This window comes from Eutrigla gurnardus (assembly GCF_963514095.1).
Source record: "Eutrigla gurnardus genome assembly, chromosome: 11".
NCBI lineage: Eukaryota > Metazoa > Chordata > Actinopteri > Perciformes > Triglidae > Eutrigla > Eutrigla gurnardus.
In genome coordinates this window covers 17,864,365-17,883,238 of record NC_139925.1, presented here as the reverse complement: position 1 = coordinate 17,883,238, position 18,874 = coordinate 17,864,365, and the positions used below count along the sequence as shown (strand labels likewise).

The 18,874-nt window shown below is 41.8% G+C and overlaps 1 protein-coding gene across 2 annotated transcripts in view; it reads left to right on the top strand.

Annotated features, from left to right (window-relative positions):
• atrnl1a (attractin-like 1a) overlaps window positions 1-18,874 on the top strand; it is a 248,380-nt gene that overhangs the window by 184,571 nt on the left and 44,935 nt on the right. For both annotated transcript variants that reach the window (XM_084020523.1, XM_084020524.1), the window contains one exon: window positions 16,329-16,424. In XM_084020523.1, the coding sequence (XP_083876649.1) occupies window positions 16,329-16,424 (96 nt within the window). The remainder of the gene's footprint in view (window positions 1-16,328; window positions 16,425-18,874) is intronic.

The window sequence follows — 18,874 nt, the reverse complement described above, 5'->3', positions numbered from 1 at the left end:
CTTTCTCCTCCAGCTTTCCAGCCACAGTGTTTTGTTTCACGCTACATTTTGTCGCCTGTCTGTCTCCGTTTATCCAGAGTTCAGCCACCACCTCCTTCTACACCTCCCCTCCTCCTCTCATGTCTTCCCCATCTTCTTTCATCGAACACCTCTCCCCATTCCCACACCGACAAATACACAATTTTCGCTCTATTGCTATCCCTTTTCCTCTTTCAAGAACAACATCGCAAATTTGCTCCTGTGTGAACGCTGTGTGATGTGGAATAACGTTGCGTTATCGCAGTATGAATCAATCATCTTCTCTCTCACTGTTTTTCTTTACTCTTCCAACCACTCTGGCTTGCAATATCTAGTCTGAGAGCCCTTACCTTTTTGTTCGTGGACTAGTAAGCAGTAAGCACACACACACACACAGACACACACACACACACAGACACACACACACACACACACACACACACACACACACACACACACACACACACACACACACACACACACACACTCACTCACACACCTCAGAGGAGGACAGCTTTGTTCCAGTGGCTTTTACCGTGGTAGTTTACCTTTAGACGCAGCCCTGAATCTTGCGTGACTTCTCTGTCCCCTGTGCTCGGGAGCTTTTTCCTGTCTTTTCATGTAGCTTTTCAGCATCAGTGTCACTGTCATTGTGGGACTCTTCAGACTCAATGCAGTGGAACGTATCCCGTACTAAGAATAAATCGAGTAACCTCCCAGTTATCACAAAAATATTGCCACAGAAAAAGCAAAAATATACCAGGCCGTTCTCACTCCCAATGCGGCAAATTCTCCCGCAAGGTCTCAACATTGATTCGATTTAGCTCCGACAGACCAGATGTTGATGTTTTACAGTAATACGAAACATATTGCAACATTCAATTGATGCAATTTACATTAAAAAAAATGCTCCTCTTCTTCATAACTCTGTCAAACACACAATTCTGTATTTATGAGAATGACACACATGGTGACCTGGCAGGAGAGCTGGATTTTTACTGGAATTCTGTTACTGAAGCACAGAAAAGTAGAACTCAGGAGACTTGTAAAGTAAAACTGAGCAAACTGAGCAAGGAGAAAGTGAGCAAACACCACTGGGATGACACAGACATTAACTAAGTTTTATGCGGCGAAACCAGGCGGGTTGGAAATCTATTCCATCAAGGTTTTATCCACCATCCATTGTTTTGGGGAGCGGAGCGAATCAATAATTTTGTGATTGTTACAGCCCTGAGGGATGGAAGATGGGAATCAGCTCAGATAATGAGCCGCTACTCAAAGCTGCAGGGCAACAAATTACCACAATACTGGCTGCTGCACACACACACACACACACACACACACATGCAGCCATACACGCTCACATACACGTTGCTGAACTGAACATAAAGGGATTACATGAGGACACCTGATGTGCAGGCATTCATTCAGATGCTTTGATCTCATCATCAACCTTAATTTCACCTGCAGGGATGTTTGAGGGGAGATTAATAATGCTGTCAAGTTACAAAAGACAAACAAGTAAACAAACAATTAATATGAACGATGACAACAATATACTTTTCTTTTTTTAAAGGCTGGATGAAAGCATTGAATAACAGAAGCATCATGTAAAATAACTCCAATGTTGCTATCTGAATACAATAATACATTATCTATTGATTAATGATGTATTTCATTTATTTATTAATTTTCTTTTTAAGGAAATTCATTTTTTTGTGGTGTGGAGTGGTTGAAAACATGATTATGTTGCTTGTGTAATACCATAGAGATTTGAGGTTGAAAAATGCTGTACTGCTGTAAAAGGTCTGTACTTTTGGTCTAGGGCTGTTTATTAATGATAATAATAATAATAATAATAATAATAATAATAATAATAATAATAATAATAATAATAATACATTTTATTTATAACGCACTTTTCATTTTGTACCAATCGCAAAGTGTTTAAGTTTGGCGAGGTCACTTAGATAAGAAAACTTGGTGGAAACTTTAGGGAAGGCCCTTTCCAGGTTGTATACAGTGCCCTTGTGGACAAACGGAAGTCCATAATAAAATATCCAACATATTTGTTGTATACTGGAAGACTACATAATCATTATGTATACTGCAGTCCTTTGGCAAGTGTGCAATGTGATGTTTGGCTGATATTTCTATGGACACAGTCAAATGAATAATAGAGAAACCATTTGAAAGTGAACCACTCAGACCAGCTCATCGATCAATTAAATGTGAATGCCCACGAACACAGTGTCTCCCATTGCAAACGCGCCGCTTTCAACACATTCTCGTATACACACAGGGCCTACACAGATGCACGATCAGCTGTTGTTGCATTGGTCTGATGGGGCCGACCCTCTAATGCCTCTATCCTGTATACTTAAGCTCTATGGCAATCTGCAATAGTGCTGTGCTGGCTTGTTTATTGGCAAAACCGTCGGCTTCCCTCACTCTGCTCTCGAATTCCCCGTCTCTCTCTCTCTCTCTCTCTCTCTCTCTCTCTCTCTCTCTCTCTCTCTCTCTCTTTCACACTATCTTTCTCTTGCCGTCTCTCCCAGAATATTTGTTTATCCCAACATTATTGACTTCTCTCTCCCTGCCAGCGTTCCTTCCTGGACGCCGATAGCTCAGCCAAAAAAGACGCCGCTGGTTTTTCATTTCCACAGCTGGCAATCGGCACTGAAGCGAGGCCCGACAGGATCAGCGCTATACCTAGATGTCTGAGCTAGTCAGCATGGCGCACGCATGCACACACACCTTTATGTTGGCGGGCTCCAGATAGTTATCGATCAGAGATTGATTGAGCGACTCCTTGTTAAAAACATCTCGAGATGAGGCCTGCAGGCTGCCCACGAAAGTTGCTGACTGTGTCACGCACAAACACGGTGGGCGTTCACACACACACACACAGACCAATATACACATTGATGAGTTGTATATTGGCGAGCTGAGGCCATTGTTAATGAGATGGGGCCTTGTTGTGTTGATGATGTGCCGAGCTCTGCAGCTCCACACCGACGTTTCACTGGCACTGAGAGAGACGGAAGGAGGGATGGATAAATTAAAAAGAAAGACAGGCGGAGAGAGATGATGATGTGCGATTAAAAAAAAATAAAAAATCTAATGCCAGAAAGTTTTTTAATTAAGTGTCTTGTAAGATCCTCTGCTTAACATGCCTTTACTCCACAATGATCCATTTGTTTTGTCAAAAATGTAGTCTGATATTTTGGCAAAATATGCCATTTTTTTGAGTTGGATGAAATAAAGTGACTTTGTGTGTGTTCAGTGCAGAGATTAGACCAACATATGTTTAACTAAGCTGAGTAAAGACAGTGGGAGCAGGTGGAAACTGCACCATCAAAGTTTAAAAAAAAGGGAAGCTGCATGGATGAGATAGCGTGAAACAAAATAAGATTTAACATGATAATACTAACGATATAAAGCATGTGGTAACAACATAAAATAAAAAATGCACAACATATTTAAAATAAATAAATAATGCACACTTAAACAAGTGTAATTGTTTTCCTTGTTCTAATTATTATCAGCCAATTTAATTAAAACTAGAGGCCATCGCACCAGCCAGGACGATAAATCAATCCAGGGGTTTGTGTGTGTGTGTGTGTGTGTGTGTGTGTGTGTGTGTGTGTGTGTGTGTGTGTGTGTGTGTGTGTGTGTGTGTGTGTGTGTGTGTGTGTGTGTGTGTGTGTGTGTGGCAAATATGCAAAACCTCCTCTGTGGTAGTTGCTGCTAGAGTGGGTGTCTCAAGGACCACTTTTGAAAAATAAAAGTAAAAATTGACAATTTGTCACATCAACTCTGTAGTCTTGTGAGTTTAGAATCATTCACACTCGAGTTGTTAGTAACTTAGTAAGTGTGTTTTGGAAAGACTGCATGTAATGAGATTATACCGACTCCTGTAAAACTGACATAAGGGAGGTATGTAGAGCATCATGTTTCATGCTTAGTGCCTCTGATCAAGCATCGTCATTTGACACACTGGTGTGAGAATGTGTTGTAGTGATCCCGTATGTCAATCTGTTTGTGCCTAAACGCCAAAAAACATTCTAGTGGACCAATTAAAGCTCTTACAGACACCTCCGCTGAGATTATTCTGTTGACTCGCTGGGTTCCTTGCGTGCGCCATGAAGTTGTTTCAAAGTGAATAAAATCACAGATGACATTGAGTTGGGCCCAGAGAGATTAAATATCTCCTCACATTACTACATTATGAGGACGTAATGATCTCATTAAGGAAAGGTTTGCATCTGCGGTTGTCGGCCCCTGAACACCCAATCACAGCTGCTCTCCTTGGCCCGGGGTCGACAACATCAGCCGACCTATCCCGGCTGGGGTCGCTTTGTCGACGTAATCTAATTGGACACAGGGCAGGAAGTGGCAGTCAGCCGGCCTGTCAGCTGCGGGGTGTAATTGGTGGATAGGAAGGTTGCCAGCCAGCCAACCAGAGAGGTCAGAAATAATGATTATGCATGGCAACGCTGCTGCAGGTGGGAATTGATTAACGTTAATCTGATATTTGATTAGTTTGTGTGGGGGATCAGAAGGTAACATAAACTACACAAACTCACACCTACACACAAGATTGGCCATCATCATAGACACGAGTGCAGTTGCTCCCAGTTGCGCAGTCAGACGCACACACTGGAGCCCCTCTGGGGGCCGGGCAGACAGATGGGAGGTTGATGCTAATGGGACACGTGGCTAAATGGACTAAATGAACGGGATAAACACTGTTCCCAAGGAAACCTAAGCGCTGTGTGTGTGTGTGTGTGTGTGTGTGTGTGTGTGTGTGTGTGTGTGTGTGTGTGTGTGTGTGTGTGAGAGAGTGTGTGTGTGTGTGTGTGTGTGTGTGTGTGTGTGTGTGTGTGTGTGAGAGAGAGAGAGAGAAACAACAACAAAAGAGAGAGTGGGCAGTGCGTGCACTCTATGTTTGCGTAGTCTGTGTGATTGGGGCCTGGCAGTGCTTCAGACCAGTGTGCTCATAGAGGAATGTGCATGTGTGTGTGTGTGTGTGTGCAGGTGTGTTTTTTTGTTAGTGTCTGTGTGAGAATGTGGTCACAGGGATGTACGCTTGTTTAAATCTTGTAAATCAGACTGTCAAGGCGATAATAAGAACCACCTCCAGTTTCCTCCTCTGGCTGACACATTTATACATACACACACACACACACACCTACACGCACACAATGAAAAAACCTCTCACAAGAAGTTTAGAATTGTATGCAATACAAATTATATTACATAATAATTGAAAAATGCCATCATACAACCAGCCCAAAATGGACTAGACTAAATGAAACCCCTCAAAAGAAGAATTCAGCTTTACTTACATGTATTTACATTCACCCTACATTGTTTAATTTGACACCAGGAGCTAACACTTTTACAACTCACAACTTTAGTAGTCTTTTGGATGGTGCCTCTTTATTATGGCAAAGAGCTATGCAAGAAATGTCAGTCACTTACTGTACCAGTATTGACTGTATGCACAAGACTAAATCAACATCGTGACAGGAGGCATGAATTGCTTGTTTTCACTATCCACTATAAAATAAAGGCAAAAATCATCTCAAAAACTGTGTTGCACATTGTGTGTTTTGCATATAAAATGTATTGTTTTCTCTGTGGGTTACATACAGAAGACACACATACACACACACACACACACACACACACACACACACACACACACACACAAACACACACACAGGCCCCCAGGTTACGGGGGGGTTTAGCTCAGGAGGTAGAGTGTTTGGCTGGCAACCGCAAGATCGGTTGTCCGGCTCCTCCTAGCTGAGTGCCTGGTGTCCCTGAGCAAGACACCTCACCCTAATTGCTCCTGACGAGCTGGCTGTCGCCCTGCGTGGTTGACTCCACCGTCGGTGTGTGAATGTGTGCGTGGATGGGTGAATGTCAGTCATTCCTGTAAAGCGCTTTGGAGAAAAGCGCTATATAAATGAGGCCATTTACCATTTTAGGTCTGTTTGCACCGATGAAAGTTGTGAGTGTAACTGGAGAGTTAGATGTGCCAGGGACAGCAGATTAACTGCAGCTGCTGAACTTTTATCAGCCATGTGAAGAAACTGGACTGGAGAGACGAGTTGAGGATACAAACACACAGCCTAGTTATCCGCAGTGGTCTCTCCTCCTGTGTGTGTGTGTGTGTGTGTGTGTGTGTGTGTGTGTGTGTGTGTGTGTGTGTGTGTGTGTGTGTGTGTGTGTGTGTGTGTGTGCGATGGCCTGTGGAGAATGGGAATGGATGATGACTGTCGGAGCAGGCCCATGATGAGGGCTAATGTGATGGCATATAATGGATGACCCTTGAAAATGGCCCACTTTTCTTTCCTACCACCTCTCTCTCTCTCTCTCTCTCTCTGTCTGTTAACGGCTGGTAATTTAGTGGACCAGGTCACCACACTGCTTAACACTGTGGTCACTACATTTGAGGAATAGAGCGACGGACAGAGACAGAGAGAATGCGAGTCAATCCAACAGCCTATATTTTCTCACGTAATGACACTTGAGTCAAGCTTTGAGACACCTCCATCTGTATTTCTTGAAAGTTTAGTCTGGTTTATTCACATAAATTATTCAGATTTACATAAATCTACTATATCCATGCTCCATTGTGACAGTTTTCTGTGTACATTGGTGTCAGACTTTGCTTTGTAATAGCTGTGACTGGCTTAAAAAGGTCAGGTTCAGATACTTCAAAGTCCATCTTATTCCGATAGATACATGCTGTATGTACATATCCCTATCCCTATAAGCGCAGCAAGTCTTCCTGGGGTCCGCTTTAGACATGGTAGGAAAAAACTATTTCCGTTAGGTCTGGAGAGATGGCTCTCTGCTTCAATAGTTCAGATTTACTTTTGAAAATGTTGAGGCTACCAAACTGTACGTGTATTATAAAATGTGTTTCTCACAAACCCAAATGATTTGGCCTATTTTTGTTCTTTGTGATGTGGAATATTTCTGTCCCCACGTTGCCTTTTCTCCCCCCTTTCTCTCAGCAGTCGAAGCGTTAGCTGTAATTGCCAGCCAGTTAGCTGTGAATGGGACTTATTGGTCATAACACAAGAGTGTGTCTGCCTTGTTCAGAGTAACAGCTACAAGCCACACAATCTATAAGCCTTTTCAGCCTCTCTTTGTCTCTCTGGCCCTCTCTAATTAGCTCTCCAAATCAATGGGGATTTATTTTACCACCCTGGCAGGCGGTGTCGAAGATGTTCTGCTGCGATCAGGTTTTGCGGCTCACTCAAGCTGTATTGTAACATCTTGCCTACATCTGTTGTAGCTGTATTAGGGATGGTTTTCGGTCCAGTTTCCTGACCAGACCTAGACATTTTGTGTGTGTTTTTCTCTTATAAAGTCCTGCCTCTACACTCACTTCTACATCGCTTAGTGAAGACCTTGAAGGACCAGTGGTTTTGCAAGCTTTAGTCAATTTCCTCCAAATCACATAGGCCTCACCTCATGGGCCCATTTTGTTAACCATGCTGTAGATTTTTGTTTGTTTTCCTGCGAATTTCACGCTGTCGGTTTCCATCCATTTCCATTGGGTACAATTCACAGTGAACCTCAACTCTGCATTAATTTGTTAGAAAGTTCCATAATTGTCATGAGGTTATGTATTGTAAACATTTCTAAACTTCACGTGACAAACTTTAATGCAGACTTCATGTAAAATGTTATGTATTTCCCAATTAAAGGAAATACCCAAAAGTCTGTTAATTGGTTTTCATCCTGTACAGAAATGAACAGGAGCCGATTTCTTCCTCGAATGGTTGAAAGAGTGACACATCCCAAAATCCAAAAAGGCTCTACTGAGCCTTTATTTACAGCAGTTACACAGGCTTCCAATGGGATAATCTATTTCTCTGTTACCCATCTATATGTTCTAACCTGACCTGCCAGCTGCTTTGTTTGAAATCGTGAATGGAAACTGTTTGGAAAAGGGAAGGGGCTTCAAAAAATACTTGGTAGGTTATTGGATGAACCATCTGTCAAATTATTGCCGAAGCTAGTTGGGGAGATAAGTGAAAATATATGTTCCATTGATAAAAGCCTTCAGTGGTGTTCTTTGCTCTTCTTTTGATAAATAAATACCCTCCAGTTCTGATAGAACTGGTGCTATTGCAGCTTCTACTCTCGCCTCTTCAGGACCCACCACACAACTAAGCCGCACCATAGCTGCCAAAGGATTCTGATTGGTCTCTTCACTAATTGACTGTGCAGTAATCCAGCTACTGTGCAAGGTAATATATGTTCAGAATGTTCCAAACAAAAAACACTTTGCCAGTAAATTGTTAATATATTTTTTTTGATGAAGCTTTGCAGCTATGAAGAAGTGATAGCAAATCGTGTTTGGTTTTTGAGGAGTAACTGCGAGTGTTTGGAACATTCAAATCAACAGCTGAGCAGTGGAATATGCTGGAGTTGTGGTATCTACAAACGCACCTCCTTTTCACATTCCCACATAGCTCCAAAGCATCATCATTTGTGGTGATTTATTGGTTATTTGGAACATGCTGGACACACAGCAGGGAAGCGCTGTGGTTCATCCATTGAGTCATTCTTCTAATCCAGGATGGCCCAATCCCAATGTCCACACTCACAGGCTCACAGGCACATTCCCATAGAGTCCGTCAGGGCTTAAGGCTATCCCATGGTCAAATTGTCAAGTGCTTGAGGGCTCTTTAACCTCATGCTTACTTTGCCTGAGGGAATTACCTACAATTCATAGCATAGCCGTGGTAAACATGGGGTTACCAGGGGAAGACCTGAGGTGTGACACATAGTTGTTCAGCCTGGCATATTACATTCACAAAGAAAAATCTACATTTAGGATTTAAGATTGTTCAGCTATTTTGAAATATATTCAATTAATTATATTATATGACACCCCTCATCTCGTAAAGTAAGAAGCTGGAAGACATCGACATAAAAAAAGAGTAAAATTAATACCCACAACTGTACATGACATATTTTGGTGTCATAAAAGCAACACGATACATCGCCACAAAGCACTGTCCCATTTGTATTTAAGCCATTCAGGCCCTTCCAGCCTCAATCATTCGAGCATTTACCAGGTGACACCAGTTGAGGCCCAGAGGGTTCAGAGCTTAAGGGCTTTGGGGTGGGGGGCATTGGGATTGGGCCGATGACTCTGGGTCTCCACTGGAATCTATTAAACTGTTAGTCACCTTACATGACGACAGATCTTTTGGTGGTATTCATTTTGTGGGACCACACAACAAAGGCTTTGTCTTGCAGCCACCACTGAACAAGATTATCAAGTGCTTTGTCCACTCCCGGCGGCCAGTGTGTTTGGAAGCTGGTGTGGTGTGGCGGATTCTATCAGTGGAGGATATCTGTGCCCTCATTTACTCTGCTCAGATCCCATTCAGCTCATTCAGCCAGGAGACAAATGTCTCTGGAAACTTGGCAAACACATAGGAAATGAGATTTGTTATCGCCTCTCGATTCTTGGCCTTGCTGGCATACAAATTGCAAGATATGTATCTGTGAGTCTCAGTTTTAGTCAGTGCTTACACCTGATTGCCTGCACACATCCAACGGACACATTTGGTATTTTTTTCCAAGTGTTTTTATGATGTAAATCCACAAGAGCACCCATGTGTGTCAGCGTTGTGTCAAACCAGCGGTGCCTCTGCGGACACTACGCCTGAATTGATTCATTGTTTCTTCAATAGCTAATATCAAATATGAAGCCGAGAGGCAAAGCCACAAATCCTATCTTTTCCAGTCACAGCACTGAGCTTCAAAAGCCACATAATGATTGAATAATTGAATACTTATCAGTATCAGTCATGGTTGTATGAATGCGTACATCTGTGTGTGTTTGAGTTGACATCTTATGGAGTTCTGTTTGGTTCCAACAATGCTCACTGGGAGGAATCTCTTAGTATTTGTGTGTGTGTCTTGGAGTCTCTGGAGTTGGAAAGCACTTGTAATATCTTGTAACTGGGGGTTCCTGTTCATTGAGGTTTCTTCTTGACACCAAGCATCTAGCATATGCAAGATGTCAGCAGCATCTCTGTTGGTCTTGTTACAGGATCTGTTGAGCTAGAAGAAATACAGCTTGTTTTTCCTTCAGCAAGGGACCGTCCAACTAACTTGTGTGCCCATGAACAGTCCTTTCCAAACATTGAGATCCAAAAAGCTGAGACGGTGATTTGTTATGTGTCACAGTTATATAAGATATATAGCACCTTCCTGCTCTGACAATGAAACAGACAGCTATTTGCAGAGTCAGATAATGCTTGACCAAATTTTACATTAGAGGAAGAGTTTGCCTTTTACTTTCGGTGCTGAACCATAAAAATCTACCGTCACGGTCCCCCTTTTCATCCATTGTCTCATATTTGCATGTAGTTTTGACAAACCCAGCAGACACCTTTTAAGAAGGAAGTATTACAGTCTTCATGGGACACTAGGAGATACAGTGATCCAGTAGCCATTGAGATAAGTGGAGTGAAGAGTTTTCCACAATTTCAATTTTCAGAGGCAGCCATTGTATCATCATCATAGCGATTATAACTTACATTGATGCTCATCTTAGGGCTCCGTTAAACACCGACTTTAGCGTAAACACTTGTAAAGCAAACCCTGCAACATGGTGAAACTCTGACTCTCTGTGGATTCAGGAACAGTCAGGAAGAGTTATAACCCCTGTCCAGGAACGGTTGTTTCCCTCGTATCTCTGATTAAAACATTAATCAGACTTAAACCTGCAGCCTTCTGTGGCATTGATTAAACCATCTAGTTAGGTTACAGATGGACTGGAGGAACATGGCCGCTGATGTTGCATTACATCTATAGGCGAAACTGGAGCAGTCATGTTGGATGAGAAATGTGTTGTTTCGAAGGTTCACATCAGCACATTTAGTTGTGTGAGTCGGGTGGGTTTTCTTTGTTTATTTGTTCGTGTTTGTCTGTGTGTCTTCCTCATCCGACTTCTTCTTCTTTATTTCGCGTGCTAATATATAAACCAGGGTTGCCAACTTTGGGACTTTGGCTGGAGTGAGACTCTGAAAAACGGTAAAAACTGTAAAATAATAATTTATTGATTGCACAAAACCCCCAGCTCCCTAGAGTTGTGTATATCTGTGTGTCCTTTATCTAAAACAAAGGTAGGCTGTGTTCAAAAAATAAACCTGCAGCCTTATAATGACATGGTAGCCTAATCACAATGACATGACATCTCCATTAAAATGACATGTAGGCCTAGACCTGTGCTAACATTAGTAAGACAAGTTCATATTTGAGTGAGGCATTAGGTGGAGGGCACACTGTCCATCTTTTATAAAGAGGTAGCCTAGGGTAACATTTTTCTTTTCGCTAACAAACAACTGAACATAAATCATTACGTGACCAGCTTACCTGCTGAAGCTCTGCTTGATTTTTCTTCTCTCCATGTCCGTCATCCGTTTTTACAAGAACGTAATTTGCACCATGAGCCTTTTATTTAGTTATTAGCAGCTACCTAGCCCTCATAACGCACGTGAGATAACGTTAGCAACTAGTTGAAGTCTCTACTGTCTCCTCAGCACACAATTAGACTGATATTGGGGCAGGTTACTGTGACAAAGCACACAAATGTATTTGTTAGGCTATTTTATCAGGTCACCTTGATTGATTGTCATCGGAGAGTGTTAAGAAATGACAATAATACGGATCTTCGTTGACATCCAAACTTTCGAACGCGCATCAGTGGGCTCCGACTCTGAACCTATGTTTTGAACTTTTTTCACAGGAAACTGTGACGTATCAGGTGCATGGTTTTCAGCGAATCAACGCTCAGAGAATACTGCCGTGATAACGTTGTAGGCAGATGTTACAGCTGCTAGATACACAGAAAATGAACAGGAGAATTTTTTTATGTTGGCGTGACATTTTGTTTGTGTGCGTGACAGCGTGAGGTTGATGGTGAAAGCGTGAGTGTCACGCCAGGAGCGTGAGAGTTGGCAACCCTGTGTAAACCTATGTTTGCTCTATATGAAATGCCAATATATGTGTGAATAATTTTAGAATCTGTGGAAAATGTTGACATGTAGTGTACAGAACTTAGTGGTCAGAGAACTTGAAAGGAGCTTTCTATAACATGCAAGTCCACGTCCATATCCACCTGTGATGTTGTATGTGTCATTTCCAAACTATAGTAATTAATCTGCAGCTATTGCAGCCTCCCCTTTTTCCGGACCAGTCAAGGCTTTCTTTTTGAATTTGGCTTTGTGTAGTGGGCGATTTTGAAAAAGAAAAAAGTGTCTTCCCTACACTTCCCTACCCAACCCCAAAGGTTGAAAGGACACTTTTGTCTAATATACTGTATTATTTCTGTTGTATCATTATGATTCCCCTAATTGGAATGAGGGGTTCCAAACCCTGAAAAACAGTCCCAGACCGAAAATAAATAAAGTATGTGTCCCAGTGTGTCCACATACATGCGGTCATAGAGTTTGTGTCAATCAATGCGTTTGTATGGAAAAAGAAAATGCACACTAATCCAAATGGGCACATCCATTCAGAGGGTTCTTACAGCAATATTGTGTCACAGAATACGTGATACATGCCACTGCATTATCCCCCGACCGCTATGTGCCAACACACAAACATCCACACTGACATGTGTATGCAGGCTTGCGGATGTGATGCCACTAGTTCTGGCCTCACAGAGCTGATGTGATGTCTAATCACAGCCATAATAGCAGTGAGCCACTAGTCATGTTTCTAAACCCATCATTTGCACAGGAGTGCATCCGGAAATCTGCAAACAGCACATTACACAGATATTTCCAATTCATCGAACAGGACTGGCAATTTGAGCTCGCAGGTGTTACTTTGGTTGAGCCATGTTCTGTGAAGCGTAATTCACCATGGCTTCATTGTTGCAGTGTTTCTCATTTTTCTCCTGGCTGTTTATGCATCTGTCCGTCCAGCTGAGACGGCCGGCTGGATGGATGGATGGATGGATGCAGGAATGGAAGCTGCTTGGACATCATGATTCTCCTTGAGGCTAGGTAAACACAGGCACATTCAATATGGACAGATCCTCACAGAAAACGTTACCCCTGTGTCTTCCTGCGATTCAGTATGTATTTCATGCATCCAGCTAAAATCCTTGAAACGGAAATAACTAAATATTCTTGCTCTCTCTCTCTCTCTCTCTCTCTCTCTCTCTCTCTCTCCCTCTTCCTAAGACATGTACGCACTTCTAGCTCTGTCTGCTCTCCCCCTCCCTTTGTCATCCAGTTGGTGGTGTCTAGCGTGGCACAGCTTGTTTACAGCACAGCAGAGTTAATTAGCCGTTTTATGGCTGATTTACAGCCCGACAGGCAGACAGAGAAGATGGTCGTCGCCTTGTCCTTGTTGCCCACTCAAGGACTTATCAAAGGGGGCATTAAAAACACAAGTAGTCGCGATGTGCAACCACGGGCAGTAATCTGTTTGAATTGCACGAACATGCACGGCCCCCCAAAAAAAGTACACACACGCTCGCAATTTCATGAGATTCTAAAACTTAACACAGTGCTGAATATTACGTCTTCTTTTTATGTCCCAACATTATTCCACTGTCTAGACTGATTTTTCAGGTTGCAACACACGCGCAGATGTGACCTAGCTCACCTTGACCAGTTATCTCATCAGTGGAGCGGTGGCTTCAGGGAAGAACGAGCTGAGAGAACTCATATGACATCAATTCACACGGATCCACCAAACAAAACACAAGTTCAGTAAAGATATTATAGTCAATAACAAATGAAGACCCCTCAAAAACACTTACTGGACTGTATTCCATATTAAGCAGTGCAGTCTCATCCAAAACTGTAAAAAGGGAACATGACTGTCGTCTTGTTTCTTCAATTGACTCAAATGTTTTTACTAAAATGATCAAAGCAGTTTCACAATTTGTTCAAATGCTTGAAACCTTATGATTATGCTTTAATGTTTGAGAAGCGAAGGCAGAACTGGTGTGATTAGGGGAAGAGGTTGACTCAGAGTTTTCCACACTTGCCCACATGTCCATTACAACACATTTATGCTGAAGTAAGCTTCAGTTGATTGTGTTCCCCATAACTCAAACTGAAATCCCTTTAGAAGGAGAGCTTTTTGCAACCATTGAATTATTGTTTAAAGTCTTGTTTTAAGTTCTTTAAAGTCAGAATTGTGTGAAACTCTCCTTTAACCATGGCCCAGTTGGCCTACTAGATCAATGCTTGTATGTTTTTTGTCGGTTAGGTATGAAGCCTTGAATCCACACAATGTAAAAGTCAGCATCGCATTACATTTTTTTTCAAACTGACAGTCCAGCAAAACATGATGCATTTCTAAAGGTCTACAACTGTTTAAAGGGGAGACATTACCTCCTCACAGCTCACAGTACACAGACACCCTCGCTCTCTCCCACACCTTCTCACCTCGGCTCTTACAAATCTGAGCTGACATCAGCAGGAGGCTAACAGCGTTGCTAGCAAGCGCACACTGTCATCCGAGCAGCATTTGCGTAGCATAACAAGAGAAGACATCACGTTAGCTGGCACGGCGGCATGCTAGCAGAGCGGTCGTCGCTCCTGCTGGAGCGCCTGACTGCGCTGATGTGGCTACAGGTGTAGTATTCATTCATGCTTAAAGAGTCTGACACTGGCAAGCGAGCAGCCGGCGGAGCACTAGCACAACACCTGACAGCTGGTTAATGTCAATGTGCAGCCTTTTTTTCTCAGCAACAGGAGAGGACACAAAGGTGTGTGAGGTGCTTCGGTTTAGGGAGAGGTAACATAGCGTGGAGGCCATTGACATTTAGGAGGCTTTGCTTCTTTTGTTTGCTAATCTTTCTGCTCTGTTTCCTTGGTTTTTTTTCTATTTCCTTAAACAGTTTTTTCTATTTCTATCCATTTTTTTCTCCACGTGTTTTTTTCCCTTTCTTTATTCCAATTTTCTCAGATGTATCTTAAATCCTTCACGTGCTTCACTTTGTCGTTGCTGGTTGTATATTTTGGGTAAATCTATATGCCTTAATGGGATACTTGATAGCAGATAGTGATGAGAAACATACTGTAGGTAATAAAAGGATCTCAGAATATAAATAAAAAAGTTTCTCCGCCCTAGAAGTGTCACAGACTGCAGCCCAGATTCTCCCTCTTCCCAGCACTGGTTTGTGGCGGAGGCTGCACCAGATTATCTGCCGAAACTACAACCAACATACTGATGATTAAAGCTTGGCGCATAAACGACCAGAAATTAGTTTGTTTTGTGTGAAACAGGTGGCAACCCCCAAGCTAAATGCAGAAACCAAACCCCATTAACATGTATTTAGTGAAGTGGAGAGAGCATGGAAACATTGATTTTGATGGAGAGATAGATGCGGGTGCAGTGAGCATGATGTTGTTGTTTTTTTATTTCCTCATAGCAATTTAGATACGGATGCACACTTTCGGTTTTACTACTTTTGATGTTGCTGTGCTTCTTTGAGTGGGTGTGTCTTTGTGTATCTATGTTCCCAATATGTATTTCTGTTTTTTTTTTTCCATGTCTTGCATATCCGTGTTTGTGTTTTCACCCTGGGTGTTTGGACCTCATGCTGATAAAGGCCTCGCCATCTGCCTTTGTTCATCTGACATTTCCTCATTAATGAAGTTTGCCCACCCTCCTCCCTTCTGACTCCCTTCGCCTCCTCCCCCATTCACCACCTGCAATTCCCCATTCCTCTTCGCCTCGCTCCTGTGCATTTTTCAACCATTTCAACCATCCTGCTTTGATCTCTGCTCCCCACTGTTCCCCATACCTCATTCTCTCCTCCTTTTTATCCTTTTCTTGTATTTCTTCCTCTACTGTTCTGCTCTCTGTCTCTCTTTCTACTTCTATGCCACATTCCAACTTTCTCCAGTTTCTCCCTTTCCCTACTTGTCCCCATTAGTCTTTTCTACTTCCTTTAAAACTTGATTTTCTTCTTAATGGCACATGGTTATCGCTTAGAAAAGCAGGCATATGAACCATTTGTTTGCTGAGTAAAAGCTGCAGTCCAGATGGGTGCAAGGGAGAAATTGTGCAACCTTCTCTTCTGTTGTTCAGTAACTACCTTTAAGAGGCCAGGCCACCTCTAGTTGGTCCCAGTGGTGCATGCCAGTGACCAGCTGTGGGTGACTGTGCTCAAACTGTACATGAATAACAATCTGTTTTCCAAGTTAAATACAGTGTATGCAAATACTGTCTGTGTAACTTATCTGAAAATGAATTAAAAATCCCTTTATTTCTGTCTCACTCTATAGCAGCTGATGAGAGAGCGACAGCAGATGGCCAGTCGTCCTTTTGCTTCGGTTACCGTAGCGCTGGAGGCGGGCGGTGACCAAGAGGAGCTGTTACAGGTCAGCAAAGACACAAACATGAGTGCGTAGAGAAATAAACACAAAGAACACACACACACACACACAAAATACACAAGGGAAATCATGGTGTTGTTTTTAGGAATGCAGCACAGTGACAGAGGGGAGTGTGTTTGTTTGCATATCCATGCAATGATGCTTATGCTGCTTTGGCCTTCTGACCTTCTGCCGCGACTGGTGTCGTCACCCTGCTGTGGGTGTGTGATTGTGTGGGTGCGTGAGTATACACAACAGGAGGCTGGCACTGTAAACAAACTGCGAGTGCAACAAGTTGCTTTGAAGAAAAAAGGACCTGCATTTATAGCAATTTATCTCAGTCCAAAAATCATGCACATAAAGGCAGCAATTGTCTTGCTACAACTGCCGGAGAGAGATCAAGTACAGATGACAATATCATTGGGCCAGATACACCAGATACATTGAATATCTACGTTTCTGAACCAAAATTATGTTTCATATAATAATACCGTAACAGCATAGCTTAGTTACAAAACAAATGCAAATAATATACAGTATATAATAATATTTCCCTCTTGAAATTTTTGAATTGAACTATCAAGTAGCATGACAATAAAACACTCAAATAAAGTATGTAGTATGTCAAAACAGTAGTTAAATGAATACATCCCCTCCAAAATTATCATTTGTATAACACATTTCTGTTTTTGGATTATTTGGATTCCCAGCAATAATTCAAGGTAACACATAGTGAGTCATTGGTGTAGAGTTTTTCATTTCAGGGATGAAGTATTCCTTGAAGCACAGTACTTGGAATAAATGTAGTTACATTCCACAACTACTTTCAGAGCTTGTGGCTTGAAGAGGATGGGAATACAATGTACCACATTAACCTACTGCACACTGCACTGCCATCTGCATGATTTCAAATTGATTTTAAAGTTATTTTACTTTTTTTTGTGTTAAATGGCCTTGCTCCTCTCCACATCAGACAACTTTGTTAATATTTTGTACCACCCCTCCTGCTTTTCTTTTCAAATGTTCTGAAAGAGTACCTTCCGTTTGTATGCCCCTAAAGTGTGGAACTTATTGCCTCTAAATATTGAAATGCCAAACTCTAAAAGGAAATCATCTTTTTAATCTGGTTTGGTTGGGTTAATGGTATAACATTATCTTAATTTTCAATTTTTAATTAATGTATTTGCCAATTTGTGTCACTTTTTTATTTTGTTTTATTATTGACATTTACTTATTGATTCAAAATAATATGTTATTGTATAATTGTCTTATTTTTCTTCTGGCCACATTTCTGAATGACAGGAGCGATATGTTAATAAAATTAAGTTGAGATGAAGATGATGGAGAGATCTCTTGGAGAGAAGTTTTTTCCCCTGGATGATTTGATAATTATTTTTTAGGTTGCGAGTGTGAGTGCCTTACCAAGAGCATGAGGCATTTGGTCTTGTTGGCTCATCCTGATTGGCTAAGTATGCACCATTCACCGCAGAGACACCAGTAGATGATATGGATGACTTTGTTTAGACTGTCTGGGTTACTGTATATTGTTCTGTTTCATTTACACCCTTGTAAACTATCAATGTGTCATCTTTAGATGTCTTTTTTTTCTTGCCAAAACATGTTATTATTGCTCATTTAGTTATTATCTTGTAACATTGTACAGTTACAAGTTTATAATAAATAACACTAATCTCATTACACAATGTCCATGAAACGGCTCCAATGAAGATGCTGATTTGTCCATCCTTGCCTTTATGTAACTTTTTTCAACGTGTTAATAATCCTGATAGATGCAATGCATCATGGGAAGTGAACTATTAACCCTAAAGCCACAGTGGTGCTCAGTGACAGATGTTGCAGGAGATTAAGAGGTGTACAAAAAGTCAAGCAGTCCGAATGAAAGCCATGAGAACAATCACCCTCATTTATCAAACTATGAATTCCTTGTAAAAACAAAAAAAGCAGTTAAAAAAAGAAAACACAGCTGAGCCTCCAGTATACGCTTTAAATTAAAAAAAAAAAGTGATTCTAGTGGCAGGCGGACAATTGTTTTTCATAATTTTACAACATTCATTTTTTTTTCATTTTAGATACAGAATGACATCCCCTTTTCAGGGCTTGATTTCAAGGACAACCCATAATTAACAAACTTTAACATCACTGTTGTTTCATTTATGCTAAAGATGTATGCTGAAGTCTACCTCCACATATTGTTCCTCCCCTCCCCTGAAGGTTACAGAGACAATGGTAGGGAAAGCTATCTGCAAACAATGCTTAATTAGTTTTAGCTGCGTTTAGACCGGGTTGCAATTGGCTCGGCTCAGATCGGTTTGTGCGCCCGGTGAAACCTCAGGAGCACCTTCCGTTATCGCTGCCTCAGTCTGGTTTCTGTTTCATTCTTGAAGGTGAGAGACAATAGGGCAGAACGAATCTTCACACTGAGGTTAATTACACAA